General features: G+C 48.3%; 2 protein-coding genes across 8 annotated transcripts in view; one reads left to right on the top strand and one right to left on the bottom strand.

The window, feature by feature from the left end:
- RPH3AL (rabphilin 3A like (without C2 domains)) overlaps nt 1–17,672 on the bottom strand; it is a 42,476-nt gene extending 24,804 nt beyond the window's left edge. Inside the window, exons 1-5 of one of the 7 annotated variants that reach the window (XM_065695139.1) lie at nt 17,658–17,672; nt 9,278–9,388; nt 7,774–7,917; nt 5,781–5,910; nt 1,843–1,929 (exon numbers count right to left, since the gene is read on the bottom strand). In XM_065695139.1, the coding sequence (XP_065551211.1) occupies nt 1,843–1,929; nt 5,781–5,910; nt 7,774–7,917; nt 9,278–9,354 (438 nt within the window). In that variant the 5' untranslated portion in view covers nt 9,355–9,388; nt 17,658–17,672. Of the gene's footprint in view, nt 1–1,842; nt 1,930–5,780; nt 5,911–7,773; nt 7,918–9,277; nt 9,389–11,130; nt 11,153–13,585; nt 13,662–16,429; nt 16,511–16,629; nt 16,700–16,734; nt 16,814–16,839; nt 16,875–17,657 lie in introns of those variants that run through there. The other 6 variants (XM_065695134.1, XM_065695133.1, XM_065695137.1 and 3 more) reach the window with 6 other exon arrangements.
- A 3,590-nt stretch (nt 17,673–21,262) lies between these two features.
- On the top strand, nt 21,263–23,361 carry LIAT1 (ligand of ATE1). Its single transcript, XM_065694704.1, has 3 exons — nt 21,263–21,305; nt 21,516–21,710; nt 23,006–23,361. Exons 1-3 carry the CDS (start codon nt 21,263–21,265, stop codon nt 23,359–23,361), a joined length of 594 nt encoding a protein of 197 aa, XP_065550776.1.
- Nucleotides 23,362–24,411: the final 1,050 nt, after the last annotated feature.

The raw sequence follows: 24,411 nt of genomic DNA, 5'->3' as shown, positions 1-24,411 counted from the left end.
GGAACTCGTTGTGAGCACAAGCTCTGAAAAGAAACCTGTTAATTTAATGCATGCCCTGTAATACCATGACACCAGAACTAGTATCAGGGACTGCACCAGTCATCAGTCTGAGGCCCAAGAGCCTCATCTCTTCCTCACATACTTAGGGAAGACTTGATCAAACCACTTGCCAGGCATTTATTCTGATATTGCCTCAACTTCCTTGCCCCGGATGACATCCCTCAAGGCTTCCTCTAATTCCCAATGCTTCCCTGCCCTCTCCCAGATTAAAAGCAGAGCATATGGGAAGACAGAGGGGATGTATGACTTGATGCCTGTCTGCATGTCCACAGTGTTACCCTTCCAAACTTCCCATTATCAGGTCACCAGAATCACTGCAAGCAAGAAAACAGACAGACATGAACTGACCTTAAATAGAATCAAAAGATAAAGATGAAGCTTAGGGTTGGGAAGTAAGATGAGGCTATTTTTTAGTTAGTCTAAGAAGGAAAGTTCCATCCATTTTCATTAGGAAAGCACTTTGGCTTTATCTCTGGTTTCAGAGAAAGCGTGAGCTCTGAAGGTTACCCTACCCTCACACACTGGCCAATCTAACACTTATTGGACAGGTTAATATTCTTCTCTGTCCAGTGACCATGGCTCCTCATCATTTTTATAAGAAACACAAAAAAACCCCAAACAATTATACAGCGTGAGATGAGGAAAAAAGAATTACAGAAAGAACAGAATAACATAAATAAAGACAATTTCAGTCCCATACCCATCTCTCTGCAGAACACAGAAAATATCTTGACTTGCCTCACTCTCCATTTCGGGACCTACATCTGGAATTCAAAACATCTGGAATTCAAAACATCTGGAAGATTCAGTGTATCCAGTTATTAGCAATGTCCAAGGAGCTGGAATGCTCTCTGCCTGCCCTACCCGCACTGCTGCTCAAAAGCTGAGGACTGGCAGCACCCATGTACCCCTCGTCTTAGCTGAACATGAACTTTGCAAGTGCTCCCGCACAAACAGTCCCCTCTGATGTAAAACCTGAGCAAAGCCAAGTTTCCACAACTACCAGCAAAAAAATTTAGCAAAACACCTGCACAAATGCTCTCACTACACTTCAAAAACGGATGTAGCAGAGTATCCAGGTTTCACGGTTGGTTGCAGTGGTCAGAAATAGCTGCACTAGATTGATGTTCAAGGACCACAACCAAAAGTCCAAAAGAAATTGATGGGAACAAGTGAAAATCCTTCTGTAATCACAAAACAAATTCACCGACTTCACTGTAGAGCAGCAAGCCCTGATGTTGGTGGATGCTGGCTGGCAGACAAAAATTGAGGCAGGCCATTACTTTTTGCTGTGTAAAGTCAAGGATGAAGGATATAAAAATTTAGAGACCTGCATTAGAAGTCTCACACACTGTCAAGTTATGGGATTTTGGAGGCAGGGAGGAAACAGACTTATAAACTGCAATGCTGGTTATTTTTAGAGGGACAAATATTGCAGTTATCCTCTAGATCTCTCCAGCTGTATTGAAGAACCAGTGTTAGCAAAGTTTATTTGCCACAAAGCTGGGAGGGAAAGAGCATGGTAGAAGGTAACAGTCTCTTTATGACAAAAAAATCCCACAATGCTGTACAGGCTGCAGGAGATTTTGTGGGACTTTTTCCTTCTACTCCCTCATAAATCAAAGTTTTCACCATTGTGTTTGTTCATTGAGCCTCCCAAAACCAGTCCCAAGCTCCTCTCCAAGCACCTAGGCACAGGGAAGAGCCCATGCATGCTCAGCACAGACTTGAGGCAGGTAGGTGCATGCTCCTCAGCCCCATCTCTCCACAGTTGTATTTTACCTCTCTTTGTTCACTACAGATCTTGCACAACCAAAGAGGACGTTTCTGGGCTCCACAGGTTTCTATTCCACACTTGGTGCAAACTTTCTGAAACAAGAGAGGAAAAAATAAGGTGGCGTTAGCAGCTCCCCACAGCCATATAGCCCTTGGGAGAGAGAAGGTCAGGAAGCACCTTTCCCAACAGTTTTGATTTGTTTTCCTTAAAAACTTAATCATGGCACAATTTTATTTAACCTGGAGAACCACCGATCACAGGAAGTTGCTCCAGGTCTATATGGACATGAGACAAAGGCCAATCTACAGTATAGTCCTTGACTCCGTGGCAAGAAGAGAACTGGAAAGGGCAAATCAAAGCCCATGACCAACAGGCATATTTCCAGAGTTTTTTTAATCTTAAACCCCAATCACTGTGCCATGGAAAGCAGCTATAACTAAGTACAAAAAAAGTTTGTGCTAGACTGGAAATCCTCTCCTCCCTTCCCTCACATACATAGTCTCAAACCCCATGGTTTCTCCTCCATTTCAGCATTCAGTTGACAACTATTGATTTGTGGCAGGGCCATGCCTACATGAACACTGTCTGAGCAGAATGCTTGATAATACCACACGGCCTCTGCTGCTGCACAAGGGAACTTTCATGTCTCCGCTGGCATTACAAGCCATTTACAACCTGAATCACCTAATATTATATAATGAAGCTGATGTGTATCAGGCTTGGCTTACAGCTTGAATGAGAAATTGGATGAATTCTTTGATCCTCACAGAGCAAAAGCCACTCAGAAGAGGGCCCTGGAAAGCAAAACCTTGCTTAGAGACATTCAAATTTAATCTCCCCAGCTAAGGTTTTACATATGCCTGCCACCAGGCTGCTCCTCCTCTGAGACAGGAGGCCTGTGTTCAAGGATGAGTCTCAGTGGCTCACTTAGCCCTCATTGCCCATGCCTGGAGGAGGAATGATGGTACCTGAAGCAATGATTCATTGCATGAATAAATGCACCCAACTGTTTTGGTCAGCATAGTCCAGAGGCATGTCTGTCATGCTGCACAGAAAATGGAAGGCAGCACTAGCAGCCCCACAAAGGTTGGTGCTCTTCTCCATCTCTCTGTTCCAGTCCTCATCCTTGCAGAGAAATAAGAAGCAACCTATTGTGTCTGATGCATCAATACTCAACACTTAGGTGCTACCCAAACCAAGGGGGATTGCAGATGCAATTAGCAGACACCACCTGAACTACCCCAAATTCTCCCTCCCTCAAACCAAAACCTGAGGGAGCAACCCAGTCTTAAATACCCTCAAAGATCCCAATCCCCTCGTGTATAGCACATTCAAACGCTCCCTCTAGTGGAAGTTTCCAAGCGATTTTATTCCTAGCCATAAATTTTGACAGTTCTGATATAAACTGGGTTTATATTGAGCATCATTCACAGTACCTCAGAAGACGACATAAAAATCAAGGACATTAAATGCAGCCCCATTCTTATTTAAATACAAGATAAGGCACTTTCTTCTCCTACTTGTACTTCACCTTTTATACATGACACTGATACCCCCTGCACAATAAATGACCCATTATGCTTTCTCTAACTACTGTTATTGTTAACACATCTGGATACGAATACATATTTGTCTTGCCTTTATGCATTTATATCTAGGATAATAAAAGCTAACATTAAATACATGCTTTGTAAAACAGAATGTGGCACTTCGAAAATCCAGCAGGCTGCAAGAAATACAGAACGTCTATTTAGCAGAACGGACTTGCTGAAGCTAAGTTCTTTTCTATGTTTCAGATGCATCATTACAACAATTCCTGTTATTGAATTATGTGAGCTGCAATGAGATGGTAACAGAGCAACGCCAGCAAGAAGAACAGGAACTTTAAAAATCTATAATTCCCTGACAAGTCATTTCTTATTGCATACAGCACTGCATGAGTGATGGATATCCCTGGATGAGATGGGACGAGCTTAAAGTAACAGTCTACTGTGTGTGCTCTGCTGAAGGGTTGACTGCTCCCCCAGTTCACTCCTTAGCATTATAAAACAGTAACGGGAGAAGCCCAGGACACCCAGTCAGCATTGCCCTGAGCTTGCACGCAGCTGGAAAGTGCAAACAAGCAGACAGCAGCTGCAAAATGCACACTGGAAAAGTAGGCTCTCACCTTAAAACAACCTGGGTATGAATGCTCCTGAACAGACTCTAGACAAAAAGGGAATAACCATAAAAACTAAAACCTAAAATCCAAGCCCTTCTCTGGGGTTTTCCAGTCACAGCTGGGGCTCCTGCAGCTAGGGGGTTCCTACCTGCTACTGCAAATGGACAGGACAGGGAAATGGCTGAATCAGTTTTTGCCTCCTCATTAGTGTACAGGGTTCACAGGAAGATTAGAAAGCACTGTGGCAATGTGACCTAGCTGGCCTTGAACAAGGTAAAAACAGAATCACCAAGGGATGGAGGCAAGAATACAGCACATCCTGTTATTCCATGTGGTTGAAACGCAGGAAACAGCCAGCCGTCTCCTGTCTGCTATCCAGCCCTTTATTCTCCACAAGCACACATGCACAGAGCCCACACTCCCCATGCGCCTCACTGAGAGAGCTGCCTGAATCTTCAGCTCAAACCAGACCTTTAACTTCCCAGTACCTTACTGCTTCCCCAACACTTACTAAAATACTGGCTTAGGACCCAGAAGTTCAAAGATTTGTGTTTACTTGCCCAGTCACTGCCTTACAAGAAATCTCCAGTATAACCCCTGCCTCAGTCAAGCTACTTCTGCAAACTGAATCCAGTGGAGAAACTCACTCGACAGCAAAGGCAGCACAGCTCACAGCAGCTCCTGCCCAGCAAGCATATATGGAAGGCTGCTGGGACCTCTGTTTTGACTCCAAGGGGCACCCACCTTCTTTCTCTTACAAGAGCTCTGAGCCCAGCAGTGCTGGCAGCCAACCACGGACCAGTTCAGGCCCAGCCTGGCAGCCTGTTCTGCATGAGAACTGCATTGCACAAATGCTGTCAATGCTAGCACAAAAAGTTCTCCATCATGGCCTGAGTGGCGGCTTAACCACAGAGGTGCCAACATGCACCATTCCATGGTAAGGAGCAGGTTTTACCCAGTGCTGTCCTGGGAGATCCACAGGACACCTCCTCAGTGACAGGGTGGGTGACACTAGCAAGTGTCTCCTTGGCTCTCGTACGCACCAGGGACAGAGTCAGCACAGGCTGCTCCCTTCCATTCTACCACCAGCAAGTCAGAAACACTCCTGCACCCAGCAGGTACCCTCACCTCTCCCCATGCAACATGCTGAGGCAAAGTCACTTACAGAGTGCTCTCCCCAGGGAAAGATGGGCTTCAAGTGCAGGAAAAACAGCCTCCCAGCAGAGGGAGGATAAGGTGGTTGCCTTGGAGATCATCATTTCCACAGCAATACAGATTAACCCCTTGGCTGCAGAGTCTAGACAAGCAACAGTTATCCCTCAGGGTGCTGGCAGAACAGCAATCTGCCTGAAAACTGATATTGCCTTTCAAACGGCTCCCATACAGTCCTGCCAACAACATACTCAAACACAAGCAGCCATCAGTGCACACAGTTGGAAACTTTACACTGGTTTGGAACTTGAAGATGGACTTGACTCCTCCAGAGAGAGGCACTACTGGAAAGCCTAAGGGCAGACCTTGCAGTAAGTAACAGTAAAGCACAAAGATTCTTTTATCAGTTGCTTGTCTTACATTTCTGCCCCTTCTCCCACTCTGCAAACCCGGAGTGGGAGATGCAGAGGGTGCTGGTGCACAAACTGCAGTTTAGGCACTTTAGGATCCTAAGGAATAAGGGGTGCAAGAGAAAATCTGATGCTTTGACAGATTCCAAGTGGCCTGGTGGACTTTCTAGACAGGTCTGCCACCAGGAATATGCAGGAACCTGTGTGTAACTAAACCCACCTTTTTGCAATCCTGACAAAAGACCGACGTGCTACCCAGCAGCCCAAGCAGTTCACTGCAAAGCAGGCACTGCGAGAGGCCATTCCCCATCGCGTTCTTCCTCATGTTCTCCAGCCGCTCCACCAGGCGCCTGTGGGGAAGAGGCAGAGCAGAGGTCAAAGCACTCACCTTGGAAATGGAAGCACATGGTACTGAGGCATGCCAAAAACCGGCAGACAGGTGCTCCATACTCAGCCTACCTTTGCTTCTGTGCAGTTTTGGGGCCCCTTGCTGGAAGCCATATGTACTTTCACTTCAGCCCCTACACTCAAGTGTTTCCTATCAGCTGGCTCTTGGTCATCAGGGGATAAAAACCTGTTTAAGTCCATCTATTGATGTTCACCAAGCCCTGAATAATAAAAACTTTGACTACTGAGAGGTCTGACTCAGATAGTGGGGGCAGGGCAGACAGCTCACAAGAAGGGTTTGATCCTACACCCTTCAGGAGCCCACTGTCACTGGGGCCACAGTCTCAGCACAATGATGTGCTCAGATCAGGGCAACTCAGACAACACTGGGAAAAGGCAGAGGAGTTAGACCTGCCAAGCTCTGCTCCATGTTTACATATATTCCCTGAAAGCCACACTGCAGGCACATGACTTGCCCACATTCACTACAAGCAGGAAGGCCAGACTTGAAGCCATCAAACCAAAATGAGCCTGGCTGTAGTACAGGAATGCCAGAAACTGCTCCCTGCTGTGACTGACAGCCTGCTTGGAAGACAGGAAGCACATATGTATGCACGATGTCCATAGCAGCAGGACTACAAAATTGAAGGAAGGCGGGATAAGCAATTAGAATGCAGGATGTGGAGAGCATGCAGAGCAGGGCTGCTGTCATGAGATCACTGCCTGGCAATTCTCAGGCATTTATCAGAGACAGTGACCAGCCACAGCCACACATGTGCCTGTGGCTCAGGGAGGAAACTCAATCCTGCTGTCCATGCAACCTCATCCTCATTAGCACTAATGTCCCATCAACTAAGGCCTGTACTGAGAGGAAGGCAAGGTCTATTTAAAAGAGGTACTGCCTATGGTGATGAGGTCAGACAGCACAGCCAGGCTGAGCCATCGTTAGTAGATTTATAATCCTTGACTTCAGCACAAGAAAATTCCCAGGACTTAACAAAGGCATTTTAGAGAGTGCTTCAGCATGGGCACAGCTAGGCTATCACCTTCTGCAATTACACCAACCACCACACAGAACGATCAGCCCCTCGGGGTTGCTGGCTGCTTCTAGGGCTGCTGGGTCTCCATTATATCACACAAACATCAGTGTCAGGTCTTGTTAGCACTAACAGGCACTGCGCAGGGACAGAGCAAAGCACGGAGGCAGGGAGCTGAGCCTGCTGGACATGGGCTGGGAGCTTCCTGTCTCACAAATAAGACCTCCAGCAGGACTGAAAGCAAATGGAAATCTGCAGCAGCAAAAGGACGCCCATAAATTAGATAATTCAAGCTAGCAAACCCCTTCCAGAGGGCTCAGCCAACTAGAACAAACGCATTCACTGCTCCAGGCAAAATCCCAGGGGGCTGCTGCAGACAAGGGAAAACCTCACTGTGCCGCCAGGAGCAGTTCCTGAGCCATAGAGTCCACTAGCAGTGGGTGCAGCTGCATAAATCAACATCTTCCTCAGCCTCTTCCACTGGGCAGCCACTGGGGCAGCTGCCTTAGCAGAGGCTGCATTTACCAGGCACTGTGTCAGTGGTTGCAACTACAGCAAGCCCCAAGGCTCAAAGAAGGCACAAGAAAGGCTTGAGACAGAGGCAGAAAGAAAACACCACACCCTTCCCAATGTTCATCCTCTCCAAACAAGCAACACGGGAGGATAAAATAACTGACTTAAGGGATGCTCTGACTGATGGAGGCTGAGCTCAGGCAGCCAGGAGAGCCACTCCTCTGTCTAAGCCGACCTTTCCTTCTGAGGGAAGGGGACAAAAGAACGTGACTGTACCCGATGCGCTGCTGCTCAATGATGTCCAATTTCTCTGCCTTGCGGATGACTTCCAGAATGACCTCAAGTTCCTGTGGGCTCAGAGCCTGCATCTTCCTCTGCTTCTCAGTCTGGAACGTGTGCACTGACCAGCCTGTCTGGAGCCTGGGGATGGTGGCAGTGGGGAGAGCAGAAGGAAGAATTAAGCTGTGAAAGAAAAGCACAAAACCCCTGCCATGTCCCACAAGCCCAAGCCTGCCAGGCACACAGAGCCCACATCAGCCTTCCATCAGAGAAGTCTGTTCCCTAGTTAATGTCCAAAGCAGGAGTCTCTTCTCACTGACCAGATCACCACATCACTCCTCCCGCAACACTATGTGCTGCGCTGTCTCTCCCTGTCCTCTCATTTTCCTCTCTGCTCCAGTTCGTATTTTACCACTCCATGTCCTCACTCCTATTTTGCTCTGTCCATAAAGAAAAACTAGTGTGCTTAAGGATGGCCATCCTGGGGGGATCCTTGCAAAGATGGGTACTGATGCCAGACACTACAACTGCCAAAGGCAGACTCTGGAACACAGGGATTACCTGCACCCCCCTCTCTCCAGATGGCATGTTTCTAAGGTCCTCAGTTTGAACACACAAATCATCAGCCACACATGGAAATACAAATTTGGCAACCTCCTCCCTTGGCCTAACCCAGGCCCCCATAGGGACTTCAGCATCCACTTCCCTCCGTGCCCCACATACAATGGCTGACATTGCTCCTCAGCTCACCTGGGGACAGGCAGGAGCTTTCACAGCAAAATTAATTACCATTCAGTAGGGGTTTAGAGGTCACTGGCTAAAGTCACAGCTGCTGCAGAATGCAGGACACTATCAGACACAGCTGTCTTAATGAGGCTCTCAGGTGAAGCAGCAGTGGTGTGCACTGTTCGCAGTCCCCCCCAGACACAGTGTGACCTCCTATTTTCTAACACTACAGCAGGCTGACCCCAGAGGTTCAGACAACAGCAGAGGTGGCAGTGGCATGACACTGCCTGCCAGAGAAGAAAAGCATACAGGAAACAAATGCAATTGTAGTGCTTGACTCATCTCCATCCCTTTTGTCTTTAGGTTATGCAGTAATTTAACTTCAGGGGAAATGAGATCAAATGACAAGTTCCTAATACAAAAGAGTGCTGGCAGCTGGAGGATGCTATCAATTATATTGTAGGGTGCTACAGAGATATATGCCTGCCTCTAAGCCCTTCCTTTCACCCAGGGGAGGGCTGGTGGGATGGAACACACCACATAGCAGCTAAACTGCAAATTCCAGTGTAGGTTGGCAACTTTGAGCAGCAGCCAAGCACTGAGCCCCAGGGTAGCAGGCTCCTCTCCCACCCAAGCAGCATACTTCTAGGCTACAGAGGGGTTTGCATGACAAGCAAACTCCTGTGAATGAGGCCAGAGCTCCGCACAGATACCAGGAAACCACTCAGGCCAGAGCCAAGGCTAGGAGGAGAGAAGGAGGATGGTGAGGACTCACTTGGCACGCAGTGCGAGCTGCCGGTCGTTTGGGCACACCCACTGGCCCGTCCCGCTGCCAAAGATCATGTCAGCCATGGCACCAGGCTGGTACGAGAGGCAGGGATCACACCTGTAAGAAGAAAACACCAGCACTGAATACAGCTGCCACTCCACCCTGGAGAAATCTCAGGGCAGTGCTTGACACAGCCGCTCTGTTGGCATTACACATGGTGGAAGTAGACAGACTCTCACCTACTGACAGTGACAAAAACATACCATCATCCTCATAAAATACAAGCCAATAGATACCTTCAAATACCTTGAAGACAAGACTGGAAGTTTATATTTTATAGTACTCTAAAATATAGAAAGCCAGAGACTCGTTGTCAGTTCAGATTTTTCATTTCAAACTAGAGAAAAGTGTTGTTTTTAAGAACAATCTCTGTTCCATCACCTCTGGAGCCCCAGCGCTGCAGTACTGACAGTGAAAGCCACTCTAAAGGACACAAAGAAGCTACAAGTTGCTTTTTTGTTTACCTCTTAATAGGGTAACAAACAAAAACCCACTTGACAATCAGCATGAATAGGTGGCAAGACATTTCATTCACTAAAACTGCTTCCATAATAACCTGATATTTATAACTACAGTCTACACTAGCAGCTTGTTTGCATTCTCTGATGTTTAAGACAGCACCTCTAGCAGCAGACCCTCCTACTGAGGCTCCTGTGACTGGCACAATCACACCAGTGAGTCCTTGTTCAATGACAGTACCATTGTGAACTGATGAGTAAAGGCAGCGAAAACCAATTTCCACACACTCATAGGAGAAACACATCCCCAAGAGACTTTGCAACTCAGCAATTCTGCGTCCTACCAACAGCAAAGATGAACGGAAAGCACCAAGGGACAGATACAGCCAAAATGTTACAGTGGAGGCAAAATTAGTCTTGATGTACAGAGCTTTTCTCCAGCTGGATTTGCTTTCCAGCAGACCAAGTGTCTCACAAGCCCTAGTGCATAAATTTCCAGGTATTAATACTTACCTTCCCTAGAACAGACACTTGCTAGCTTTGAACCATACCTGCTGGGCAGAGATAACGTGTTTAATTCTGTTTGACAAACACAAATCAGATACAATAGCAGGCAAGGTATATCACCTGCCAACTGTGCAGTAGTCCCCAAGAAAACACATGTTCCAGTCTCAATCCACAGCACTCTTACCACAGCAGTGCCTGTGGCTCAGTGTGCTGTACCTACACTTGCTATCTATGGCTGACACACAGAGGTTTCTGCTTCTGTGCCAGGCAGGAGGCATCACAGGCTGCACAGCCTTGGCCCTCTGACACAGGCAGCTTCTGCAAATTCATCTCCCTCCCTGCGCTGAGCTCACATGTGCCACACACTAGCACAAGAACGCTAACTTGTGCTAGAGAACTGACAACTCTCTGCTGCCAAACCCCATGTCAGCCCTGAGAGCCAAAACTGTCACAAACAATGAACCAGTTCCCTCCTCTCAGACCATCCAATTTCTGGAGAAAGTCTGAAAACTCAGAGATTACAACAGGCAGGAGAAAAGAGGAGGAATTCCACAGGAAGCACAGATTTCTTTCAGTGCAAGGGGACAGATGTATAGAAAGGGTGAAGGCTCTAACAATTCAGCATAATGCTCAGCAGGCACAGTCCAACTGCACACCAAAGTGAAGTATGGAGGAGATGAGAGGGTGCAGGAAAGATCTGGCAGAGAAAGAGGGTTGAGACAGCAAGGACAAACAGAAGCATCACACAGGATTTTGTAAACTTTTCTTTCCTACATTAGTTTTGAAATGGACCAGCCCTAGAATGAATCCTTGAAGGCTGGCATCTTGGCTTACCAACAAATGCCACACATGCTGTGGCACTCCCATTTTATCCCAGAACACCTCCTGCTCTTTGCATCTTCTTCATGATCTCAAGCAAGGAGAGAAGGCAGCAGTCCCCACACACATCCCATAACAGCTCACACACAGGGGAGCAATCAAGCATTAAGAGTAATAGAATCTGGATGCTCCCACCCCCAGGCCAGTGTTAAAAGCAGAAAGAAGCTACAATTTCACAGAGAATGGCAGACCTGCCATTTTCCAGAGATTTTCCAAGCCTGTGGTGCATTGTTACAGAATTATACACACATGTAGCCTCACAAATGCATATATTAAATTACTCTTCAGATATACCATGTACCCTTCCCTCCCACTCACACACACCTGAAGCACTCAGCGTCCACTAGCAAGGCTAAATGCACTCAACCACACTGATGTGAGCAGTACTGGCAGCTGTGGGATGTTTAAGAAAACATAAAAGCTAGAGCTGGAGATGAGCCTGATACCATGGTTAGGGCAGAGGAGTTTGCTTTGCCAGCAGCTGTGTTTTCAGGGTGGAAAGCTGTGCTTAATACATCTGCCCCTTTCTCAGCAGAGCTTTATCTGCTCTAACAGAGCTGAAGGCAAGGCAGAATAGAGCACATCAGCTGAGCATTTTACTCAGGAGAGACCTAAACACATTCTTCAGCCTCATACCACAGTGCGCTTTTCTCAGCATGACTGAACAAAAACAAGCAATGTCATGCTCTTTTGCCTCCTGTTACTCAGCATAAGCTTTCTGTTCTCCATTCCCTGAGCAGCATCTGCAAAGAAAGAAGGAAAACAAAAGACAGCCTAGAGACCCATCATATGCCAAAACAGTCTTCAGACTGATTATTCCATAAAATATTTACAGGAGCATTTTCTTTTGGCAGCTTTGGGTATCTGCTGCTCCCTCTGAGGTAAACTGGCATTGAAGGTGGCTTCACGCCTTTATATGAAAAAAGCCTGGTGTGGTTCGATACAACTACCTCAGAGAAGGAAAGAACGACGTGGACTGCAGGCCACAGTCTTCTGGTGTGGAAACAGAAGCACTAGTAAGACTGAATGGAAAGGATTATCTTGCATGGCCACAGGAATGATGCCAGAGAAATGGTACCAGTATCTGGAAGGCATGAAACATCCTCCCTTTTATCTCTGTACAGGACAAGAAGTACAGTGGAATCAGCCTAATCAGAAACACTAAGATAGCAGAACCTCCCCAACCTGGGGAGTCATTTCTATGGGCTGTGGTGAAACACCCTTCTCTTGCAGTCAGCCTCTACTGCGTTCTCTCAAAAAGACTCCAGCTAACACGTAGCTCACTGAGCCATCCCTGTCCTCTGCTCCTCTCAACAATCTAAAAAGGGCAGAAGCAGCCAGTCTCTAGCAGTGAGAGAACAAGAGAAATCCACAGCTCTTGGCCCAGCTGCAAATACACTGCATACAGAATAAAGGGGCTGCACAAGTACTCAGTGTTACAGAAAGCAAACTTCCCACTCCAAGATTCTGCTTTTTACTTGAATTAAGAATTAAAAGGGAGTTCTTTTCACTACTCTGTGACCTGCTTGAAAAACACTCCACCTGTTTATTCCTTTCCTATGATGGAGGAAATCATGTGAAACAAAACCTCATTAAATCTGAGTTCACCTGGCTGCCCTTGGCACAGATGCTAAGGGGAGTGCAGCAAGGAAGGAGGGCTACCTTGCAGCAAGCAAACCCTTTGCACAGGGCTAGGAGCATTTTGGAGGATGCAGAACTGAGCACACCTCTGCCTTAAGCTCTGATGACTGCTTCTGCTGTTTTCCGTGATGAGACTTGGATTTTGCAGCCAGAGAGCAAGGCACCCGAGTACATGACTCAGGCAAGGGAGAAGTTTTTCAGTGGGGTCTGAGTGAAGGGGAAAGCTGCAGGGTCACGCTGCTGATTTGGCCCCACATCCCTGCAGAGTGACTGTAAGCCAACTGAGCAAGATCTTTTCCACAGGACAGTCCCTGCTTGGCCTGAAGGATGAAGGTGGCTGCATCCAGCTGTGGGGCAGCATGTCCTCCAGGCTCTTCTGTGAAAGAAAGCCGGTTTTCTCAGCAGAATAGCAACATAAACATCACACATCTTTAATAACAGAGCACAGTCACAGTAGGTCATGCCAAAAGTCCTGTGTGCATGGTACCTGCTATCTGACCAGCTCCAAGAACAGACACTTAAGTAAGACTTAGAACAGAGCACAACACAGCAATACTTTTCCAGAAGACCCCCCCAGACTCCAAAGATTCCTGGATCATGCATTCCCTAAGCCAGGCTGCAACTGTATTTAACAGCCTTAACAGTTTTCTGTCCCAAATTTATCAGCTTGCTTTTTCAGCTTATGTACACACTTGTAGCACCGTCTTGCTACACCGAATCACTTCCCCGCTCCTCCGCCCCAAACACATTTTGGCTTTATCTTGACTACCTCAAAGTTAAACCTGAAGGGTCTTGTTGACATTGAGGCAACCCGTGTAGAAAACACCTCCTCCCAGCAGCGAATGCACAGCCTGCACGAGCCCTCCTGCCGCTGGGCTGATTACAGGTGCTCACGAAGCATTAAATCCTCGGAGCCCTGCAAATACAAAAATGTCCTACACAGGCCCATAAGGAGGTCTCCAGTCATTCATTCGCCCGGTTATTTTGGCCAAGCAGCCCGTGTCTATATTCATTTGGGTTTATAGGAAATTAATTAGGCAATTTTTTGTTTAATACTTCATTTAAAAAATAAAAATTAAACAGTTGGCCAGAGACAAGTTCCCAATTCCCAACCCGAGCTGTGCCAGTGTAATTAACTTGCCTGCTTCCAGGGCGTCAGCTCCCCCAGGACTCCCAGCTTGCACCAGGTACCGCGCTGGCCTGTTTCTCCTTTTAGCTGCTGCTCCCTCACAGAGGCAGTGTAATTACTCTCTGCTCCAGACCCCATTATCCCCAGGAAACCTTAGCAACTAAGTGAGTGTTTGCTCTTGTTGCTATGACAGAGGATAAATGAGTAGCAGAGATAGATAAGGTTAGCCCGGCCTCTGCCTCCCACCCACCGATGGCCAGTCCCTTTTCCTCACAGACACTTAGTTGCGCAGCAGGGAGACAAGCGCGACAGGCAGGGAAAGGCTATTTAGTCCAGACGCAAGTCCTCCCCTCATGTTTTAAAGATCCTAGTGCCACAGTTGTATTTCAAAACACACCACTGTTTTGAAGTGACAGAATAACCCTTGGGGCTGTAGGACAGCAGCAGAAGACACACACTTGACTTTCAAGATACAGCCACGTCTCAGAGCCAGAGGAGGGGAGTAACTGTGCCTCTACAAGCGCTGGCCTGAATCAGGGCTTTATTAGAGTATTTCTCACACACAAACTACTTTGAACTGCCCCTCCACACCTAGATCTATGATAGTCAGTGTCTCCAGTGGCAAAAGAGCCTGCTATAAGCATAAACATTTTATAGGAGTGAAGCAGGCAGGAAGCACAAGCACAGTGGAGCCAAGTGATCCTCATCACCTTCCTGCTCTCAGGCAGGAAGGGAGCTGGGCCAGGGCACAGGGGCACAGCTGGGAAATGGCTTGTTGCTACTGCTTACTGTGGCAAATCCCCACAAGAGCTCAAGCCCTTAGCACATGGAAAGCCAAGCAACACAAGGAATCCAATATGATCACGCTTGACTTGCAGCTCTGCAGCTTGGGCCAACAGAGACAAGGAAAACGCAATGTGCAAGTAAACATCATGAAGCCTTGGCAAACTTTGGGGCAACAACTTAAGAACCCAATCAACCAGACCGCCAGTCTATCTCACCATGAAAGCTCAAGCTAAGTGACAGTGCAGCAAAATGGGAAAAACCTCATTCAGAGCCATGTATTGGGATCTGATTGGCACAGCCCAAATTAAACACAAACTAACTGCAGCACATAGAACGTGAGAGGTGTTGTTATCATGTAAGGCCAAGTTGGAAAAGGAGCAGATGAGGATGAGGTTTGGGAGGAACACAAAGAAGGCTCCTGTGCGCCTGAGCTGCTTCCCAATCCTAGCAGCAGCAGCAAGAAGCCTAACTGCTTTTAAGATGGAGCTCATTAAAGAGCTTATAAAATACAATGCCCTGGAGGTCCATGCCAGTCCCGTGAGTGGGAAGATAAAATCAGCTCTACAGGAAAACCAACATACGGCATCAACAAGCCTGTATTAATGAAAGGCACCTATTAGCATGGCTACTTGATATATGGCAATCTATAAAGAACAGGTTTCTGCCCAGGCAAAGCAGTATTCCTGCTCCCCAGCACCCTACGATGCTGGGGAGGAAAGCCAGCACTGTTCCACCTGTCAAGGTGTATCTTTATTTACTAGACCTTGGCCCTATTTCCTCCTGATCCCCAGCCAGGCAGGTGCGTTGTGCAAAGTGAATAATTCATGAAGACAGCACACTCTTTCTGACTCACATTCTGGGGCAGGTTGATCTGCCAGAGGCCTACGAGAAGCAAATTAGCATCTAAATGGCCAATTAGAGAGACTCACTTCACTATTCTGATATGCTAAAAAGCTCTGGAGGCTTCCTGCAGCTGGAGGTTGGCAGGGTGGAATCAGCACCTCCCAGCCTCCCAAGAAGCAGTGAGTTTCTTAGAAAGAGCTGGACATTGCAGGGAAGCACTGGCCAGTGTTTGTCAATGAATCCCTTGCAGGGAACCTCATGCCACCTTATCTCATGGGTAACCTCAAGGGAACCAGGAAAAGCAAAGCCGGTGGAGAAACTCTACTGAGCAGCCTGACCCCCAATCCTGCCAAAATCTTACTGTTCAGCATGGCTCTGAGCAACGGGCCTGCCATCACCTCTGGAGAATGAAATACCCTTTCTCAGCATACTTAAGCTATAGTACTGGGTTTAAACATCCTAGGAAGCCTCTGAGCAACACATAAGCACAGCCAGTTCTAACTCTTAAGACCCTTATCACCCTGAACATTGTTGGTATGAGCAGAAAACAAGCCGTGGACTTTGACCAGACCCTGGTGAGTACCTGACCCGAGCTACAGGACACTAAGAACCCTGAGGATGAGCACAGCACGTCATTCTTTTGCAGATACAACAGCACCCATCTCCCGATGTCAGGGTGCCAAAAGGAACAAGGACAACCATCCTCTGCCAGGTGCACGTGCCTGCTCCAGCCACACAACAAGCACAAACCCAGCAGTATTCAAAACCCTGCCAGGTTGGTAATATTTTCCAAGGAGCACGTTGCTCTCAGCCTCCCATTTCTGGCTTGTTTCCCCACACACCTCGGTCACTTACCTTCAGAAGGCTGAATTCCACCTCGACTCAGCCTGTGCAGTTCACCCTGCTGCGTTTCTGGGCTGCTTTCAGCAGCGTTTTGGACAAGCCTCTCCCACCTGTGGAGCTCCGGGTCTGGGTGCCCCAGTGCTCCGCAATAGCTGCTCCCCCAGCCCCAGCATGCCGCTTTCCCCGCCGCTCTCCGGACAAGCAGGACGTACCAACACCCGAAACTCGGCTCCAAACTCCGCACGAGGCGCCCGGGCGCCTTCCCGGTACAGACCTGCACCGTCCCCGCCCGGTGCGGAGTCCTCCCGCGTACCCACCTGTCCTCCGGCCCAGCTGCCCCGGCAAAACGAGCAGGCGGCTCCGCCAAGGGCCACGCTGCGCCCCGGAGCCGCCCCCCTGCACAACGCGGAAACGGAGCTCACCGGGACCGCCGCCTCCTCCGCCGCCTCCAGCCCCGGCGGCGCCGCCCGCGCCCCACCGGCGCCCCCCGCGGGCACAGGCTCCCCCTGGCGGCGCCGCGTCGCACCCGCCCCGGTAGAACCGGCGGCAGCCAAGGCCCGGCCCGGAGCAGAGCTGGGCAGGGGTGCGCTGGGCCGAGCCCGGAATAAAGCACCCTGGAGAAACCCCAAACTGCAAACAAGGAAAGATAACCCCCGAACCTCAAAAGAACCCTCAAACCAAACCCATCAGAACACAACAAACCCCCAAACGAAACCAAACCTTCAAAACTAACTAAACCTTAAACCAAAACAAACACCCAAACCTCAAAACAAGCCAGCTCAAAACTCAAACCCAACCAAAGCAACCCACCAAAAGCACCACCACAAAACCCCGAAGTAAAAAAACCCCACACCTAAATAACCTCAGGAAACAAACAAATCCCAGCAAAAGCCTACCCCATCCCAGAAATGAATTTTGCAGGGAAAGCTCAAAGCAAGAGCACCCCATGGCAGTGCAAGGTGAGCTGCTGGGACTGGGACAGGCATGGGGAGCTCATAGCTTTTAAAAATTAAGGGCCTAAAACCTCAGAGGGAGCCTAAAAGCAGACACCAGCTACAGAAGGTTGGCCGGGCTCAGCAGGAAAACTTGGCCCTGCGTTTTGCACAGTTAAAGCTGTTCATCCCAGGAATGCCATGGATGGGCCCCCTCGTCCACAGAAGCTTAGTTTGGAGGAAGGGCTATGAAGCTGGCATAGAGTGGACCCAACGTGAACCCAACACAAGAAGATAAACACAACGACCTGCCCCAGCCAGCCTGCTGCCCCTGCAGAGAGGGACCTTGGGGCTGGTGGGGCTTTTCTCCTGCAGCCAACAATTGCTTATAGGCCCCACCTTCAGGCTTCTCTGCAATCAAACGTGTCTGACTTGGTGTTCTGGAGATCTGTACAAACACTAATCACTGTCCCACAGCATTGGGAGGGTGGGGAGCCAGGGAGAAAAGCACTTGGTGAAGTGACAACCTGTGATCATATGGTGAGTCAACTGAAAACCACAGGAAAACAGTTATTCCTTTGCACTAGCCTGCGAACACAGAAATTACAGCTCATGACTGTTTAAATGTCCAGTGGATGCAGTGGGTAAATTTGCCATGTGGGAGGATGAAAGGGAGAGAAAAGGAGAGAAGGGAAAGAGAAAGGACCCTCAGTCTGTGCTTTTATTGCCTTTTCAGAGCCTGCTCTTGAGAAACCTGGTGCCCTGCAAGCCCTGCTGCTTCCACACACCCACAAGACCTCAGGGTAAGATTAGGGACCTTTTAACTAAGTCAAGTTCAATTCTGTGTATATGTTTTGTTATTCAGTTTCGGCAAGTGTTGAAAAATACATCAGAGGAAGCAGTGTTTGCATTAATACAGAGCCTGCATTTCCGTGGGAGAAAGCACTTCAAGATGACATTTCACACCAGGGTAGTCCTCCACAGAGTCAATAGTATAAATGAATTAAACACACAATTCAGCCAGCTTCAGGATAAAGATAAATTACCTTATTCCACCAGCTGTATTGGCAGGAGCAATAGGCACAGGAAATGACACACGTCTCAGAGCCTGTATCCATTCTGCTGTTGAATTTGCGCATTGGGATCCCCGCAAAACCACAGATGCTTCAGAGTCCGACTGCAAGACTGGGCCTTGATAGCTGGAAGTCACAGAGAATAAATATGGCATTACGTTAAAAAATTTAAAAGGCTAAGTATGAGTTTTAGCTTGATAGCATGAAGTCAATTTTTAATATACTCGTTTCTCAGAGCGCAGGCACTTCCAGTTCCTCGCAAAGAACCCTTCAAAATCTCTCTGTTATCAATGATGGGTCCCACTGAATTATTCACCAGATCACAGCTGCCAGGGATTTTAAATATGCACATGACAAGGATTGTAAGGGATAGCAACCTTCTCCTGCAGGCCTATCAGCGATGCTGACAGTTGCACCACAGATGCCCCAAGCTGCTCCAGTCTGCTTTAAGCACAGCACATAAATGCATGCCGGGGAGCAGCCTTCCTGCATCACCCTCAAACCAGCACGTGTCTCAAGAAATAAAGACCATTTAAATGATGTTGAACTCCTGGGTATGAAGGTATCCTCCAGAAGAACTACAGGTGCTTAAAAGCAGCCCTATTGTACAGCAAAACAATCCTAACTGTAACCATCCTGGGGTGCTGCATTAAATGATTCCTGGTTTGAACACTGGACTGGTGAGCAGGAGCCCGCGTTCCTAATCTCAGCCCTGTCCTGCCAGGCAGTCAGTGCTGAGATGCTGCACTGCTGGTCTACGCAGATAATAATCAGAGTGTTAATTTCAATTACGAGCAGTTTTAAACGCAGTGAACAACCAAAGGCCAAACTGGCTGGCTGCTTATCCCTGAAAGACCATGTCCTAGGGCACAGGGTGGCAATGAGGGAGGAGCTGGCTCAGCCAGAGGTGTTTGGCACTCCTTTCCCATCACCCTGACCACTCCAGCTCGGTCTAACCCCTTCACAATTCATAGCAAGAGGGACAGGACTTTTCCCCAAGCTGTTCATGTGATTGCAGTCTGCTACTATTTGGTCCTCAGTGATTCAGTTTGCTTTTGCCCCTCTAATTATCATTCCTCAATAAAAAAGTCAGTAAGTCAGTCCCTAATCTGAGGAAAAAATAAATCATCTTGCCTATACAGGACACTTGCTTGAGAATATATAAGGCAAAGGGAATGTTTAAATAATACTACTGCTTCATAGCAAATTAAGCTGCTCTTTTACTTGTTTTAAAGGCAAACTCCCCATTTGGATCCACCGCTCCATTTGCTTGTGTGAGCGGGCTCAGGTCTAATTCTCTGGGCTTGCAAATTGTATTTGTATATGCCGAATCCATGCTGTGTTTATTTTCAAACGATACGTCCCTCCAAGACATGGTGAAACCTTCAGAGGACTGTGGAAAATTTGTTCTTAGTATTTTTACCGTGAATTGCAGGTAGATCATCCGCTGAGACTGTGCTGCGCACAGCAGAGCTGGAGACTGGCAGTATAAACAGAAAAGGGGGCAAAGAGGAGAGTGACAGAAGCAGTAAGAGGGTAAGGGATTCGCCTGGGGACAGCAGCCCTCCAGAATAAAATCGTCTGCTGTCAAGGAGCACCTCACCACCCAGCATCCTCCTGGCACCAGGCGAACGTTGCTCCTACTCATCCTGGTACTCCAGGGGGGTCCTCTCAGAAGGTGATTTTCTTTGTGTGTAGATCAGGCCAGCCGCTACCACTGGGCTGTGGTTTTGGCTGGCAAGTCAGCTTTTATCCCAACAAAACTAATGACAACCGCCACAAGCTACAGGTAATCCCCTTCCTTCAGCTTTTCGCAAACAACAAGCATTGCCCTCACTCTTCAGCCTGGATGAATTATTTACATCCCATCACTGCTGTTGCTGTTTCCCTTGCCTTTTTGCCCTGTGTCACCATCCCTTTCATCCTCACGCAGGCTTTGGAGACCTGCTGGCTGCTGCACAGTGTTAGTAATAACCATCGCTGCGAAACCCCTGCTGCTGCCACTCTGAAATCAGATCATTAGCGGCAGTCGGAGAAGGGCTGCCTGCAGCGCAGGGATCCGCTGTGGGAGCAGCCTCCCGGGAGCCCGATTTCATCCCAACCTGAATGCAACCACGAGCGTCTGCCAAATTTCACGTCCGAATAGATCAGAAGGAGAGAAGGGAAGAGGCGGGCAGGGAGGGGGAGAAAGCAACCAAAGCGAGATTAAACATGGTGTTATTTCCAGGGAGAGGATGACAAATAAGAGGTGCATTGCTTCAGCAACTGCTGCTGGAGTCCCCACAAAGGCTTCTCATCCAGGCTCCCCTCTGAGGCAGACACGCTCGTCTCCCTGGCTGGTGGGGCTGCTGCAACACCCCCAGCACCGCAGAGCAGCAAGGGCAGGGGGTCTGAGGACCGCGCTGTCCCCAGAGCACCCAGAACTGTTGCCAGCCCAGAAGCTGTTCCACGCGTGCCTTTGGGCTCGGATGTGGGGAAAGGCAGAGGGGAGTTCCCCTCAGCACCTTCATTCGCAGGGCTGAGGTACTAGGAAGGGATGGGAAGGATCCCAATAACTGGTCTCCTTGCAATAGATCCAGGGTTGTGCTACCTCAGAGAAGCCAATGCTTTCTGTTGCGGCCATATTACCTCAGGAAAGCCCCAGTGCCTACCCATGCAGAGGGGCACAGGAGAGGCAACCTGTGCTGCACGGGGCTGCGCGCACAGAGCAATGGCGCTGGGCCCCTGGCCAAGCGGGCAGGCTCAGGCTTGCCGCTGCACCATGGCTGCCCCGGAGACCTCGCTGGAGGGCGGGCACTGAGGGGAGCGGTGGGGAAAGGGCAGAGGAAGGCAGAAGTGAGATGGAGGGGAAGGTGCTGAGGGGAGGAGAGCTGAAGGGAGAAGGTGAGGTGGAAGGGAAGGTGCTGAGGGGAGATGGGGCAGGAAGGCACCGAGGGGAAGAGCTGAGGGGAGATGGGGCGGGAAGGCAGAGAAGCAAGAGAAGATGGAAGGGCAAAACCTGAGGGGAGATGGGGCGGGAAGGGAAGATGGAGTAGGGACAAGGATGGAGGCTGGGCCAGGGCTGCTGACCTTCCTTCCCTTGCTCCCTGCCAGGCTCGAGGGCAGCTCAAGGGAGCCATGCCAGGCCAGCCACAGGGCAGGAGGGCAGCACAGGAAGGCGGCGGGGAGCGAGGGGCTGCCCATGTCCCCCTCCACCGCAGACCCCAGGCACGAAGCCACCACAGAGGAAGAAGCAGCAGCGGCTGCCATGCAGGAGTGCCGCCACCAGCACCACCCCGGTGCGGGCAGGTGAGCTGGGCTGCCTGCCGCGTGCCCCCCCAAACACCCCCTGCAGCACCTGGGTGGGAAGGGGTCACTGGGCGAAGCCATGTGTGCACGAGGCTGGTACGTGATGGCTGCTCAACAGCGCATGTTCGTGCCATTGATGCTGCACAGACACGAAGGGACGCACAGCCCGAGCGCGGGTACCGGCAGGGAAGCAGCTCAGATCCCCCTGTGTGTGTTGGCCGGAGGCTATGGTGCTTGGCTCTCCCTCCATCCTGCAGGACAGCTGCCATGGAGAGAAAAAAGAGCTTTCCTAGGGAACCATCTATCACAGAATCACAGAATCCCAAGGGTTGGAAGGGACCTCAAAAGATCATCTAGTCCAACCCCCCCGCAAGAGCAGGGTAACCTACAGTACATCACACAGGAACTTGTCCAGGCGGGCCTTGAATATCTCCAGTGTAGGAGACTCCACAACCCCCCTGGGCAACCTGTTCCAGTGCTCTGTCACTCTTACAGTAAAGAAGTTCTTCCTGAACTATGGCACTTAAAAACCCTTCACTGAACTGCAGCCTGTTTATACATATAGTTTCATGTATAGCTACCCATCTAGCCAAAAAAGGAAAAGGTTGAGTGTATGTAACTACATAGCATAAGCAGTAGGAGGCATAAGAAATCTGTCAAGAAGTAGGAAATTTTCATAAACTGCCTAAGGTTTGGGGTGCTGTAAATATTTGGTGGTTTTCTTTTGGTGAGCTACATACAGTATAGGTTAAATATTCGCTGCTCCATCGGCCTGAGTCATGGCACTGATTTAACCTCCCATCAGTGGGGTTGAGTTGCAGCTATAGCTACAGAAATGGGAGTTTAATGTAAGAAAATCTTCCATGTAAAGGAATAAGATCTTAGTACAAAATGTGCCCTATACAAAAATTAATAAAATCACATTGCTCGCTGTATTAATGGATAACAGCTTTAAAAAGTCCCCGACAAAGAATCAATTTCCTGCCTAAATCGAGTTAGGCAAGCACAGTGAAGTTGACTCCAGTGTAGAAGTGCTATTAATGCATTAACAGCCTCAATAAACACATCTTATAGGCGTAAGGATCATTGTGTTAACCAATCAGATAAATATATATTTCCCACTTAAAAATAAATGGGCCATTAGGGCATTAATATTTTCTTATCGATTTGGTTTCTTATTAATGGGCAATAAAAGCACAGCAAGCAGTTCTCTCATCATCTTCTGTATGAAATAGCCAGGAAAGCCTCAGAGGCAATGCATACATTTTTGCTAACAGCATTTATCTTTTTAACAGCTAAACACCACCACACAACCAGAAAGCAACAGGCCTGCTCCTCTCAATTGCCTGAAATCCCAGGTCCTGGGAGGAACCCTGACCCAGCCCAAAATAATGCAGAAGAGAATCGAAAGGATGCAGAAATGAACAAGGTTGTAGTATCAACTGCCTCCACTTTGGACTCTGCTCAAACAGATCAAGGTCTTTCTGCTCAGCTTAACGAAAGCCTTCGATGGGATGGGATTCTTGAAGATCCTGTAGCCGAAGAAGAAAGGCTGTGCATCTACAAGATGAACAGGAGGAAACGGTACGAACTGTATCTCCAGCAACACTTCCCCACCAAGCCCTGCCCAACTGCCAGGCATTCCCCATGACTGCATTGCATTGTGCTGTGCACCAGCAGCCATCACACCGTATGTAAAGAAGATTGCTGCAGTTGTTTTCCAGAGGAGCGAGCATGAACTGGTTCCTGAACGAGCTGCAGCCAGCAGTGTCACCCAAAAATCTCTCAGCACATTCTGCAGCTTAGCACGGATTACCCACTTATATCTGTGGAGAAAAGGTCATTTGTATTTTTAAAACAAACCTTTTAGTTAAATTTGGATACAACTCAGACGGCTTCAGCTATTGAAAGTGCTCCTTTCCATACTGCCAATTTGCGGTGCAGTATCCCTAGTTGTTCCTATTTGACTATTTCAAAACAATACTCACTGTATCACACCTGAGCTTTTTAGGCGTTGATGTTGTCAATTGCTGGTCCTGAAACCAGCAAGGACAGCATTTGTGGCAGATAAGCAGCTAACTGACCAGATACCTTGTTTAGAGGCTAAAATAGAATCAACTAGGTTGGAAAAGGCCTTTAAGATCATTAAGTCCAACCATTTTGATTGCAAATGACTGCAAACAGACTTACCTAGTACTTAAAATTGAGCCAGCTGCAAAATTGGGATTGGAATCCAACCTTCACCTCCAGGCTTATGATCTAATTGTATATACAGTATTTTATTTTGTTATAAAAACTCATTGTATCAGCTCCTCAGATTTGATATCCTGGAGAAGCACAACATATGTACAAGGAAAACTGAACACATATCTGAAAACGGGGCTGTCCTTGTCATTATATGTGCTAACAAGAAGCCTATTTGGCCAATCTGAAGTAAAAATCATGTCAAGCAGTAGGCTGCCTTCAACCTCTCATAGTAAAGGAACATTGTTCATAGAGTGCTACTACAATATTAAACAGCCCAGACCATGCTGAAGGAAGTATTTGGAAGTAAGATGGCACATCACAAAGGAAACAGGTTTTCCTGCAGCCCTCCTGAAAGATACTGTTCTGATTTTTAAAAGTTTTTCTTAATGGCTCTTCAAATGGACTGTCCTTTATAGAGCAATTAATGTTTAGATACATCTTTTTCTCCTGTTTA

Source organism: Lathamus discolor, chromosome 14, assembly GCF_037157495.1.
Source record: "Lathamus discolor isolate bLatDis1 chromosome 14, bLatDis1.hap1, whole genome shotgun sequence".
Lineage (NCBI taxonomy): Eukaryota > Metazoa > Chordata > Aves > Psittaciformes > Psittacidae > Lathamus > Lathamus discolor.
The sequence above is the reverse complement of the archived record's forward strand: the minus strand, read 5'-3'. Positions and strand labels throughout refer to the sequence as shown.